This window comes from Sturnira hondurensis, unplaced genomic scaffold, assembly GCF_014824575.4.
Source record: "Sturnira hondurensis isolate 20B ecotype Veracruz unplaced genomic scaffold, ASM1482457v3 Scaffold0015056, whole genome shotgun sequence".
NCBI classification, from domain to species: Eukaryota; Metazoa; Chordata; class Mammalia; order Chiroptera; family Phyllostomidae; genus Sturnira; species Sturnira hondurensis.
The window spans coordinates 4810515-4824524 of NW_028087687.1; the positions used below are offsets into that span (position 1 = coordinate 4810515).

At 40.1% G+C, this 14010-nt stretch overlaps 1 protein-coding gene across 5 annotated transcripts in view; it reads left to right on the forward strand.

The window, feature by feature from the left end:
- ARAP2 (ArfGAP with RhoGAP domain, ankyrin repeat and PH domain 2) overlaps nucleotides 1–14010 on the forward strand; it is a 164172-nt gene that overhangs the window by 80320 nt on the left and 69842 nt on the right. For all 5 annotated transcript variants that reach the window (XM_037064361.1, XM_037064360.1, XM_037064364.1 and 2 more), the window contains 4 exons: nucleotides 5245–5389; nucleotides 7434–7536; nucleotides 8194–8392; nucleotides 8581–8644. In XM_037064361.1, coding sequence (XP_036920256.1) covers nucleotides 5245–5389; nucleotides 7434–7536; nucleotides 8194–8392; nucleotides 8581–8644 — 511 coding nt within the window. The remainder of the gene's footprint in view (nucleotides 1–5244; nucleotides 5390–7433; nucleotides 7537–8193; nucleotides 8393–8580; nucleotides 8645–14010) is intronic.

The following is a 14010-nucleotide window of genomic DNA, read 5'->3' on the forward strand; positions in this document are numbered from 1 at the left end:
GGGGTGATGAGGAGAAGGAGCAGCAGCAGAGGCACTGCTGCTGGTCTCCAGGTAGCCCTTGAGTCTAGGTACATCCTACCGGCTGCAGAAGACAACCTAGGTATCCAACTATATGTAGTACCCATGTCACGCTGTAGTTGAATTTCAGTAGGTTACCTCTGGAGTCCTTTACCTGTGCTTGAGTAAGTTCTAGTAATGCTGGTCTTCCCTGACCTAAGCATTAAGATTGACCAGAAGGAACGACAACCCCTCTTGTCAGTCCAGTCACTGTGTACATGACCTCTTACCTGTGAAACAGCTTGCATTTGAGGGTTATCCATCGAGAGCGGCCCCACTTTTGTTTCTGTTGGATATTTTCTGGTCACTTCATGAGAGTAAGACTTCTTCTGTCGCCAGCAAGGTGTCATGAATAGTGTTGGCATTTCTCAAGGTCAGAGACTACAGAGCATGTCTAAATTGGTCTATGCAGACCAGTGCAATCCAACACAATTTCGTTAAAGCTTTTCATTGCTTCCCAAGTGAATAGGAATGTCAAGATTTGCTTTCACAGCTTTGTTATTATAAATCCTCAAAGGTAATATCTGTGCCTCCCTTGTCTGACCTCTGGCCCATTTTCACCTATAAAAATGAAGCTAATCAAGGGTTATAGTGATGATAATGCTATCGGACTAAATCTCCTTAAGTCTGTATTTGCAACTCAGTGAGTTTGTACTTACCTTTTAAAAGAGACCTGTCATTTTTTTACCATTAGAATTTGCATAATTGGACCATGCATTTACATTTATTTTATGCATCAGGTGTTTGGCACTTTTTGTTTAAGGCCTTCCAAGGGCTCCCACTTGTCTACTGAGAAAGGTACAAAGTCCAGGGCACCTGTCCTGTGACACTCCTGGGGCAGGGCCACTGCCGTGAGCCTGCAGTCTAGTTTCCCTTTGCCTGCTTGACGTGTGTGTCAGCAGTTTCCCCTTTCCGTGACATTCCTCGTGCTGTGTCTCCCCAGAATTATGGAATGATTGCAGTTCAGAATGCATTTTTCACTACTTCAGAAACATGCCTTTTCGGTCATAAATGACTATTTCAGAAGCTGTGTTTTTCTGGGAAGTTTTTCTTTTCAATTTAGACCAAGGAGGGCTTCCCCCGTGAATGATTCTTACCCCGAAAGGGACCACCCGATGGTGGTTATGGTTGTTATTCCAAACTCAGCCCCTCTTGGACAGGACTGTGTGCTGCCTGCCGGTGGGCGGAGCTCCCCATCTGCGCCAGTGCTAGGCCGTGCACTCCACCAGCGCACGTTTTTTGCTTTGTTCTTTATGAAGTTACTGTAGGCATCTGAGTAGATTGTTCTGAAATTATTTTATGACTCCAATTAATTATTACTGGACTTTTTTTATATTTTAGAAATCTGCAATAAATACTCATTTAGAAATAATGGCCTTTTGTGACTTTCCCATCACTGTGCCGAGAATACACTGTGGCTCGGAATCTGAGTGGGGGGGGACAATATACATGTCACTTTCCAGCAGGACTTGATTGGGGCTCCGTTAGTGTTCTTTCCCAGTGCCCATCGATCCTTGGTGCTGTTTTCCTTTGCCAGGTGGGATTCAGCTTCTTAGTGGGCAGTCGTTTCTCAGAGCACAGTGATGCTGCACTGGCCAGGGTGTCTCCCTTTTGAGGGTTCCTCCCCAGGCTGGTGCTCGGGGCTAAACCCCATCATCTCGTTTTCTTCGTTCTGCTTCTCACAATCACCTCACCTAGGATACTAGGACTGTAATGATTGACTTAGTAAATATTTTTAAATTTTGAATTATTTTAACATAATTTCAGACTTAAAGAAAAGTTGCCAGTGTAGTACGAAGAGCTCCCATATAGTTTTCACCAGACATCCCAAATATTAACATTTTACGTTATGCATGTGTATCCATATTTTCAGAATTGGTTCAGTTGCAGACTTGATGCCCCTATTTAGTCCTAAGTATCTCAGTCTGTAGCTCTTAAAATAAGGGTATTCCTCTGAAATACCTACAATATAGTGATCAAAAATAGGGAATTACCTGATTTACAGACTTTATTTATACTATCTATAAATCTAAGGTATATTTTAAATGCAACATTTAAGGCTGTTTATGTAATTTAATTCTTGGCCTTAATGTAACAATTTGAGAGTTTGTACAGTCTCTAGAGTCTAAAATAGGGTGGTGAGGTGATCATTTAAAAATATATTCCTTTTATCTAGGGAGAGCGGAAATTTCCAGTAATTCTTCCTTCCGAGCCCTACTTTTTGAAACATTTGATTTTAATATTTTCCCTTACTGATTCAGAGAGTTAGTTGTTTGGCAAACCAGACTTTAAATTACATCATTAAAATCTATAAAAAATAACAAATCTTTCAATATTTAATTTTCACATGTTACTTTCATTAGGAAATATATGGGATTGTGAATTTTTTGTTGATTAATTAGCAAGGCTCATTGTCTTAGTTTTTAAAGTAGGGATTAAAAAGGAGTGATGGAGATTAATAACCAAATTTGGCAATACAAAGGTGGGTTATATAAAAATTATTGTGTTCAGCCCTTTGGTTTGAACTCTTGCATTTCTGTTTTCAGTGCTTAGGGTTTAGTCAGGAAGTAAGTTAAGCACAAGGATTTTGGAATGTATAGTAACATATAACCCATTTGAAGACTTAAGTGGTAATACACAGTTTATATTTGTATATAATTTTCAGAATTGAGTGGGACTAAAGCAAGCCTGAACTGAAAGACCCATGCCTGAAATGACCTTTTTCTCAGGCCCACTGTCTTCCTTTAAACAACCTTTTAAAAAATTAATTTTATTTATTTTTAGATAGAGGGGAAGGAAGGGAGAGAGGGAGAGAAAAATCAGTACGTGGTTGCCTCTCACGTGGCCCCAATGGAGGGGACCTGGTTTGCAACCCTGCGGTGTGCCCTGATCGGGAATTTCTAGGCCGAGCAGTGTGGTCATTCTTGAGAATAGAAAATATAGTCCTTGTTCTCAAGTAGCATTACTGGGCAAATGAGCAAATATAAATATTGTTAAAATATTGTGGTTATATTGAAAAACAGTATTTTAAATGGTTATAGTGAGTAAAAATTGCTAGATCATATAAAATGGTAGTTTATATGTAAAATAACCCATATAAAGTCACTTTTCTCTGTGTTTTACATCTATTGCATTATTTTTATCACCATTTTAATTCTGTGAGTCAGATATTTTTCTTTCCTTTTTTTAACTTTAATATTAAAATATCACTTTATTTTTCTTAAATGTATTGGGGTGACATTGTTTAATGGGATCCTTAGATATTTTTCTTGCCCCGTTTAACAGATGAAGAACCTAAGGCACAGAATGACTAAGTTCTTTTCAAGTACCCAGTTAGGGATAGAGGCATCATTAGAGCCCAGAGTCTTTGACTCCCAGTTCCACCTTCTTAGAGTTCACAACGGGGTGAGAGGGCAGAGGTGCCGAGGGGCGGCTGAGCCTAAGCACCCTGAGTGAACTGGGTGGGATAACATTTCAATCAGTCCTCTTACCTCAGGTGGAAGTGTCCCTTTCCAGTTCTCATTTTTATTCCCTTTTGTTTCTGAGAGAGAAAATGTCCATCCTTGGTTCATTTCTAAGCGGTTTTTGGTCGCCCCTTTTCTTACCCTGCTCTTTCCTCAATGGTAGGTTATTGATCGTCCCGCCAGCTTCCACCGCGTGGCATTTAGTCTTCGTGGGCGGCCTTCTGGCTGTTCTCACCACTCTCAGTGAAGTCGGCGGTCACCTCTTCATTGTGAAGATCGGCCGACGTTTTTCAGCCCATATTTATTAGATCTCTTCCCTGTGTTTAATAGCGGCAGTCATTCCTTTTTGAAAAACTCTGCCCCGTTTCTTTTTTATACACCGTCTCTTCTCATTTGCTTCAGTGCTTTCATGGACCCTCAACATTTGTTACACTTTATTTCTAGATATGCATATTTTTATTGATGTATAGTTGACAGCTCCTTACAATTTTAACTTCCCTAAGTTTATATGCTTGGTTACTTATATTTTCAGATATTACCTACATTCTAAGGACTTTCCAGTTGTGAAGACCTTTGCTTGAGATGCAGATCCACAGGGTGATCTGCCGAACACACATTTCCTCTTGAAGTCGCAGGGTCTCTGGAATTCGGTGTTCTAAAAAAACACTCATCGTACAGACACTAAACCTGTTTTTACTTTACTTTCTTTTAGATAAAAAGTGGGTACCACCGCCCCCTTTGTGTTAAAAGCTAAAAACAGTGTAACTGTTAATTAGTCCCCCCTTCCCCTCTGCACCCAATCAGTATATGTTTATCTCCTTAGAACACAATGCATGCCTGTCTCCCTCCCTCCCCCCGGTCTCTCCCCTTCATTTCTTCTTGTCCCTACTGCGCTATCATTATCCTGCTTTGGGCTGTCATCTTCTCTCAGATAGACTTCTGTCACCAGTATGCTAACGGGTTTTCTGCCTTTGGCCTCACCTTCTCTAATACACTGTTCACAGTAAGCAGAGTGTGTAAAACTCAAATCTGATTATAACCCTCTGCTGAAACTATTGTAATTGCTCACCATCAACTATAAAATCAAAACTCAACAAACTTCTGAAAAGAGCCACATAGTAAAGATTTAAGCGTCATGGGCCAGGTAACCTGTGCCGCAACTCAAACCTGTCCCGTAGTGGGAAGGCAGCCGCCAACAATCTGTAAATGAATGGCTGTGTTTCAGTGAAACTCATTACAGAAAGAAGTGGTGGCCCGAGTGGGGCCCTTTGGCCTCCAGGCCGTGGTACACTGACCACTTGCGAGATGATTGTTAAGATCCTAATCAAGGCATTGAGGGAACCGCATGTGGTGACCCCTTTTCCTTTGTTCACCTAAGGTCAGCCTAGGCTTACTTTTCACCCTATCCTCCTTCTGACCTGAGTCTGTGTAAGCCTGTTTTTGCTGGTCCAGAGTTGTTTTGCAACCGTCCTTCATGGACCTGCCTGCCTCACTGGTCATCAGTGTCAGAGTTATTTCTGTCTGGCACATCCCTTCCTACTAGATTATAAATTGTTTTGAGAGCAGAGTGTGACAACTTTATATCTCATGAATCAATGCTCTTTACATGAAATAGAAATTTAATAAGTGCATTTGAATCTAGGCATTATTTAAACCATGTATTTTTAAAAATCAGTGTTGTGATATAGTTCAATTTATTTTTTGTTTTGTTTTAAATTCTTAGAGACAAATAAAAAGTGGTGTGTTCTGGAAGGCGGCTTCTTGAGTTACTATGAAAACGATAAGTCTGCCACACCTCACGGCACCATTAATATCGGTGAAGTTATCTGCCTGACTGTGCACAAGGAAGACTTCTATTTAAACACCGGGTAGGTCTATCAGGGGACGTAACAGCCAGGGGACGTATTTTCCGATGGCTGTCATACCAGGTAATAAGCGTTTGGCTGGTTCACTCCTTTAATTGCCTATTGTGGAAGGATTTAGTGGTGTCTTGATGCCTGCTCTTTCTGTAGCTTCCAAAAGTTCCTTAGGGAATTCACTAAAATGTGAAAATTAGAATAGTATTTTAGTTCTTCTGAAAGGCTAATATGTTCGCATCTAATCTTAGGTAAATTTATAGTATTTCATTCTTGAACATGTAGTGCTATAATTTTATAACGTATTATTTAAAATAGTGGACTAAGGGTAAAATTTTGCAGTCATTTACTATCCCACGGTTTGAGTAGATGACAAAGGAGAATAGTCATTGATGATTTATTCACATTGCTATAAACAAAATACTAATCATATTTAATAACAGATGGAAGTGCTGAATTTTTTGAGATCTACCTTGACCTTTTAATTATCTCCAAAAAGTTGCAATTAAAAGAGTAAGCATTATTTACTTAATACGTTGTCTCAGAATAGTTTTAATAGAGTTTTTGTGAGGAATTTTAGAAAAAGAGTATTGATGATCTTTAGTATGGAAGTTTCTCATCCTTATTTGTGATGAAATGAAGAAAAAATATAAATAAATCTGCACGAATCAGTTTATACAGGAGCATAGTGTTTAAAAACTTTTACATAAGAAAGGGGAGAGATTTACAAAACTTTCTAATTATATAAAATTACACGAAACATTATTACGTAATGACTGATACATTTTAGTTGAGATGATGCTTGTTTTCTAGAAAATCAAATTTGCCTTTAATTGTTAAACAAATTGATTAATTTGTTTTCTTTCCATCTTAACAGAGCTTTTGTTTTTAATTAGTTATCAATTTACTATGTCTTACCCTGGGATGTTAAAATAAGTGCATTCAATGTATTACATTGCTTAATTAGTAAATAAAATAGAATTAAAAATAATTAATATTAGTTTATGTCAACATACAGTCATTTAAAAATAAAACATTCTTGACAGAACGATCATATGAGTAGAGGTACAGGAGAAAGCATCTGAAGTGAGATGCAGTTAAAAAATAATTGTTGCAGCAGATTCCGATTGCCTTAAATATAGCATATTATAGAGTTTGAACTCAGTAATGTAGGCACTGAGGACTTACCCAGATTTGGGGAAGAAAGCTGAATATAATGGGAAGGAAGAGACTGGAGGAAGAGAAAACCTAATTGCTGAGAGTTTAACAGGAGAAAGAAATAATTAAAAATTAAACAGTGGTTGAGAGAATATTACGATTGATCTGATAAGATTAAATAACTAGATGAAAAGTTGCTGTTAAGGGGAAGAATAAATTAAACATATTGGTTTTGTGCTTATCAGTGAGGAACATGAGAGAGATGCAGCGTGTTTGGGGCAAAAAAAAAAGAGGAAGAAGGAGGATAATGATACAACACAGGATATTTTGAGAGCTTTTTCAGGGAGTAGCAGCACACATTCTAGCATGTTCCACGAAATAGTTGAAGCTGTGGACGAGGGACCGAGGGAAGAATTCCAGACAGGGGGTGTTACTCCAGTTTTATGTTCAGTAAGGAGATGAAATTTCAGAATGGGGTGCGATGGTGGCAAGAAGCTTCGTGAAGTAAGATGAAGGCTAATTAAAGCCATCTGGACAGGGTGTGCTCTGAACGGTTTGGTCAGAGTAGATGCCGAAGGACCGGTCTGAGAGGGAAGGCCTGTGCCCCGGAGCCAGCTGTGAGCGTCCGGGCAGGACAGAGCAGGCAGTGGAGTGAGTGAGCAGCCAGAAGGCTGTTTGTTCTGTCTGCGTGATCCAGTATGAGCTGTTTAACTCATTCGAATAAAGACAGATCGTCAACAGAAAAATAGGGTGGAGTAAAAGAAAAATATGATACCTTGATTTCACAGCATTATCCAGTTTTCAAAATGAATTTCATCTAAAAACTCACCTTCATGTGATTTGTTTTCGTAAGAGCCAAACGTAACCAGTGGTGTCTTTTTATTCACGGGTGCTGCAGGCCCATCTTTACCTTTGAGATCTATTTGCCCTCTGAACGCGTGTTTTTATTTGGAGCTGAAACATCTGAAAGCCAAAGAAAATGGACAGAGGCAATAGCTAAGGTATCTAACTATCGTGTTATTACCCTAAACCCAGAGAAGTTCCTCAACTTGGGGTCTGTGGCTGAGCTCGAGGGGTCCTCGACACTTTCATACAAGATCCTGAGAATGTTCATAGCTCATTACGTTTTCAAAGGTGGTGATGAAGAGGTTGTGAGCTACATTCCTAGAGCCTTAAGCAGAAAAGAAATTAATGTAGGACCTTGGGGAAATCATTCTTCAAATAAAGGTCATACTTCGATGATGAAGATTTTTTCCAGTGTTGTAAAGTCATCTCTGTGCAAGGCTTTTTATGGGCAGCCACCTTATTAATGCACAAAGGGGCGTGGACAGATTCAGTAAAAGATGCAAAGGAAGACAGACCTCAGGGGCTGACAATTTGGGAAGTGCCACACACCAACAAATAGGATGTTTTCCTGCCGATTTTACATATATATCACGAAAAATAGTTTGAGATGCTGCCATTGGAAAAGTACGTTATTAGCTATGCAGTTTTAAGACTGAGAGCAAGTTTAAACAACTATTTTGAAAATTTGGATAACTTTGAAATCCTTGAAAGAAAAACAAAGGTCATTTTTCCACTTTCCCTCTTATCTGTAGATAGAGAGGGGATTTCCTGTTTTCACTGTCTTTATTTCTTTTCTGTGTTTGTTTTAACAGCATTTTGTTCCTCTTGTTGCTGAAAACTTAACAAAAGCTGGCTATGATTTGATTGGTCAACTCCACTACAAAGACTGCCAGGCCCTGGATCAGTGGAAAAAAGGCTGGTTTGCCATGGACAAGTCTAGTTTGCATTTTTGCCTTCCAGTGCAAGAAGTTCAGGAAGATAGAATGAACTTAAGAAGACTGCAAGAGCTAAGTAAGATTCTTTCCCTTCATCTTATATTTTTGGGCACAATTTCTTATTGCCTATATGTAATAGTAGGTTTAACATAAAATTAGGAAGGTCACCCTCAAACACATGACTAGGGAATATCAATAATTGTGCCTTTATGTGTATTTAGTAGAATATTTGTAGTAAACACGTTGATGCTTTTCTCCCTCTAGCAATCAGCACAATGGTTCAAAATGGGGAAAAAGTGGATATCTTGCTCTTGGTTGAAAAAGGGAGGTAAGTGCATTTTTGTCTTTGGCTTTTATTGGGATAATTCTAGGAAGTGGGATATTTTGTTCATCTCCTTGGGGAAGAACCCATTATTTTATAGCCTGCTAGAACTTTTCTGAAGTCTGTGGGTGTGTATTTATATACTCTTCAGTAGAAAGAACACACCGGTGAAGCTCACGGGTTTTTATATTTGTTAGGACAATCTCAGTGTGACCAATTATTGTTCTTTTCTGTAGACCTCAGTGCCTTTGGGACATTCTCATTTTAAGTATGTGGAAGCACTTTGTAAATATATTTCCAATGTAGTTATAGGAGGAAAAAATAATACCCTGAATAATTTTTGCATGTGATTCATGCATAGCTAAGTACTGGTAGAGCTCTTGAGGACACAGTGATGATGGAATGGAAAACAGACATGGTCCCTGCTCTTATGAAGCATGTATGCTAATGGGGGAAACGGAATAGGAGCAGAAAAAAATTATATAGTGTTGTGTCCATCAGTTTGAACTGGCTTAAAGAAAAATAAGGTAAAGATAGAAAGGCCGATGGAGCAGGATTCTCTCTTAGAGGGGACGGGAAGGTGCCTTTGATCAGAGGTCTGTGTAAAATGAAGAAGAAGACCATGCAGCAGCCTTCAGAGTGTTCCAGGCACAAGGTCAAGGGTATTTTGACGACCCAAAGAGTATGATGTACTTGGCATGTTTGAAGTCTGCAAGGAAGGTCCTGTGGTTGGGAAGGTTTGAATGAGTGGGAGAAGGAAGGAATGGATTCAGAGAGATCCCTGGGCCGGATGATGCAGGGCCTCACAGGCCGTGATACGGAAAGAGTTGAATTTAATTCTAACAATGATGGCAAGCTGCTCCGTTCGAGAGCTGGGAAGTGGAATGCTCTGACCTGTCTTTAAAGGACTACTCTGACTCCAGATGAACAGGCTTTTGGGGAGAAGAGTAAAAGCGAGTGTCCAGTTAGGATGCTGCTGCAGAGGCCAGACAAGAGCTGACTTGTCTAATACCATAGTGATGAGGAGGGGCGGGGCTTATTATGAAGGTACGGATTGGGGGATCTGTTGATGGCTTAGGTGAATGAATGTAAGAGTCAAGGAGGACCCTAAAGATTTTGGCTTGAGCAATTCCATGAATGATGCACTGTGTTTTTCAGGTAACAAATACAGGAGATGTATTTGTGATTAGAGGTCACTAGTAAGTTTGCAATAGTAGTAGCAGATCAAGAATTTGGTATTCTGTGGGGGCAACTTCTCTCCCCAGTCCCCTTGAGTGCCACGGACGAAAGTGAATAATGGCCGAGACATGATGTGATCTGCTTAGGGAGGAGGAATGGGCTGTGGCCAGTTTCTCAGGGGAGACAAAGGCCAGCAGCGGCCAGTCTCTCCAAGGAGAAAAAGGCCCTGAGCACTGAGCACCTTTCTCCATAGCCTTTTCTTGTGTTGTAATACACAGGAATACAGGGCAGCAAGGATCAAACAGTAGATAACATTTCAAAGATATCTGAGGGCTTCAGAGTCTGAGTCAGTGTCTGTCAGGAAGAGAGTTGCAGAAACTTTGGGAGACATACTCATTTCCTCTCGGATCCTTATCATATGAATGAAAGCACTCTTAGCAGAGCAGATTTCACAGGTTTATCAGGAAGTCTTTGTGATGCCAGATTCCCCCCCCCACACACACACACATTTTAGCAAGGCAAGGAGCTGCACCCCTCCCCATCAGGTATTCAGGCTTAAGGAGATTAGAGCCAGGAAGCGCTTCTCCCAGAGAACATGGGGACTCAGGCTATGTCAAAGCCACGGGGGCGGGGGTGAGAGTCCATTGCTCTTTGTTGTAGCCCCCCAAGTCCTTCCATGAAGGCCTTCCACGTGATCGAGTCTGGCTTAGGTTGCCCCCTGCTGTGAGGGGTCTTACCCATCCTTGACTTCCGGCCAAGCTTTGAGGGCAGGGAGAGGAACTGAGGCAGCCTTTGCTACCAGAGACAAGCTTTGTTTCCTGTGGCTGGCATTCCAAAGGTCGTCTCTCGCCCTTAGCCACAAGGGGTACAGATACAATTCCTAGAACCAGGCAGAGTGGACTACAACAGTATTATAAGTGACAACTTTGGGATATCTATTTGATAGCAAAGTGTGGCTGGTGAGTGGCCATTTGGATATACAAGTCTGGAATTAAGTGAGGTGGTAGGTGGAGATACAGATGAGAGTGTTAATGAGAGTTAGTAACATACTGGCCTAGGAATGGCTGGATTCACTGAGAGAAAGGGTAGTTAGGGAAGAGGCTTAAGCATGTAGCCCCAGGGTTTTGCTATTTAGAAGTGGAGGAGAAGAGGATGATCTAGACAAAGAGCCTGGGAAGGACCTGCTGGGGTCATAGCACAGCAGTTAAACAAGGTAATAATCTCTTGGACAAGATATTTTTCTTTATTTCTTGTCATTCATTTTAAAGTCCTTTAATAACACTGATTCTGAATGTTCCTCTCTATGAGTGTACAAGATAATTTGCAAAAAAATTTACATGGGACAGTATAATAATGTAGCTGAATCAGCCTTGCTCTTGTTGTTTTTCTTGCTGTGACAAGAGTGGTTATTTCTAGCAGTTATTGGAACCTGTCTTTGCTTCAACTTCTGGGGAGAACATCAGCAGTGTTAGAGAACAGGAGTGTTGCTGATTAGGTATCTGTGTTAGAGTTCATTTTTTAATTTCCAGGCATCATGAGGATTTTGTGTTTTCCCTTATTTATTTCTGGTATGATTTCATGATACTTGAGATTCTGATTTTTGGTACCAGATGAGGGTTTCACTCTGCGGTCAGAGTACTGTTACTTCTGTGTTCAGAAACACTGATGGGGTAGTGTTGTGCACGGAGAGTACTGCACTGTGAAGGCACCAGCACAGATGCGTGTTTACAGCCATTCCTGAATGTTCATGGCATGTCTGTTGCCTGCCACCTCTATGGCAGGCAACACTGGTCAGCAGTACCCTGTCTGAGCTCGCGGAACTTAGGTTTTTAAACAAATAAGCAGGAACTTACTAGTTGAATTTATGTATTTATCATTTATATACATTTTCAGGTTACTGTAGTCAAGGTGTCTTTCTACCATTTTCAGTCTAAGGAGGATTTGACCACTGAAGGATTTGACCAGTGGTAGGCAGGTCAAATGTAGCAATGTTAATTAAAATGTAGCAAACAGGGATTAGAGTTCCTTGGTACAAGGAATTTTTTACTTACTGTTTATTGTTTATGCAGATACTCCTGGAGGCAAACTGGGGAGCCCGAAGACTAAATGTTTTGTTAGTCACATCATGACTTTTCCCCTGGACTATAGGAATCAGGAGTATATCTAAATTCAGATTATATCCGAGTTCAGGGAATAGGTGAAAACTGATGGAATTCCAAAATAATGGTCACTGCTCCTTAGTCATGTTTTTTATAATACTTTCAAAGTTTTAAAAAAATCTACATGTGTTAGTAGCAAGTTAATCCTGAAAGCGTAGAAATGTACCAGGTAGGAGTAGCAGAAATACAGGTCACAAATATAGGACCGCATTATTTTCCTTGAATTTCTTTGAATAGCTGCCATACTAAATGCCTCATTTACAGCAACTGTATTTATCACGTTTAAATCTTGATTTCACTTGTTTTTCCTGTTTTCTGCAAATCAGTATCCTGATAACAATAACACAGTGATGAGAAGGCGTAGAATTTACCAGGAACTGGGTACTATCTTAAGCACTTAAACAGCGTTCCAGTCCCTGTATGAAACTGAAGAGAAGGATCCGTTTTGAGATCAAGATCAAGGCCAATTGATAACTTAATCTAAAGATTTTTTTCTTTTTAAAACACGTGCTAAGTGTTAATTTATTGCTATTTTTGTACAGATCATTCTCAAGAATTAAATCAGCCAAGGTACCCAGAGCCTGAATAAACAATATGTTAGTGGACTTTAAGATTGTAGCGTTTTTTTTAGAAAATAAAAATTTAAATGCACAGCTTAAAAGGTGTTTTGTTATAAAAATATATATTCATACCGTGGGTACCTAATTAAAAGGTGAAGCAGAAGGGAGGGAGGTCAGGAGTGTGAAGAGAATAAACACCAGCCTAGGGGATCATGAGTGCGCTGGGCTAGGAACCCTTACAGACCAGACTGTGCAGGCACGTCTGCATGTGGTACCTTGTGTGGTGAAAATGGCATCTCATGTGTATCTATGTACTTACACACATGTACACACGTGTATGCGCATATGTGTTTATGCATATACATATATTATGTACATGAATGGACTCGTAATAGGGAATAGTGGGAAAACAGGTTTGGGAGGCAACGTGGAAGGTAATGACTTTGATTTTAGATGTGTCGAATGTGAGTTGCTTGTTAACATCTAAGAAGAAATTGCTGGGAGAGCGTTGTATTTATGGATCTGATGTTCACGAAAAGGTCAGTGGGGTGGAGATAATATCATGTTGCCCAAAATGTCTGCTTTTTGTCTGTCAGATGGCTCTGGTAGCCCTTAGTTGTCTTTAACTTTATTGGAAACAATGTTATTAGATAGTGTTGTGACAGCTGTTATATCAGTGCATTTTTTTAAGTACACCAACATTGGTAAATTTTTGTGTAGCCATTTTAATATTGAAAGTGGAAGAAGAAAATAAGCATTTTTGGCATGTAGTATGCTCTATCATTTCAAGAAAGGTGAAAATGCAACTGAAATGCAACAGATGATTTGTGCAGTGTGTGGAAAAGGTGCTGTGACTGATGGGATGTGTCAACAGTGGTTTGCACAGTTTTGTGCTGGAGATTTCTTGCTGGGTGATGCTTCACAGTCAGGTGGACCATTTAAGATTGTAGCGATCAAATGGAGACATTAATTGAGGAAATCAACATGATGCCGTGCGGGAGATAGCTGACATACTGAAAATATCCAAATCAATAAAGTTATTGGTAAAAATAAAAACATTGTCTTATTTTACAGAACAAAACCACACAGACTTTTTGACCAACCCAGTAGATTTCAGAATTACCCATCTATAGAAGGAAAAGGTGAACTCACTTGAGAGTCTTAGAGGAGAAGGGCGGGAGTAACATGTCGGAGCTTTCATGAATGCACATCATTCTGCAGGCAGGGCGGTGGTCAGGGGGAACAGTTACCCTGGAATATTAGGCGAGTTTACTCGGGGAGTGAATCAAGAAACCGAGAGAAAATGTGTCATGAAACCTGGAGAGTTTCAAGCAGGAGAGGATACTCAAAAGTGTCAGGTGCTCTGCCTGATGAGAGCAGATTCTCCATCACCAAGGGATCGGACACCATCCGGTGACTTTGGAAAGGGCAAGAGGGATAAAGCAGGAACTGGGTTAGATTAAGGCTGGGAACT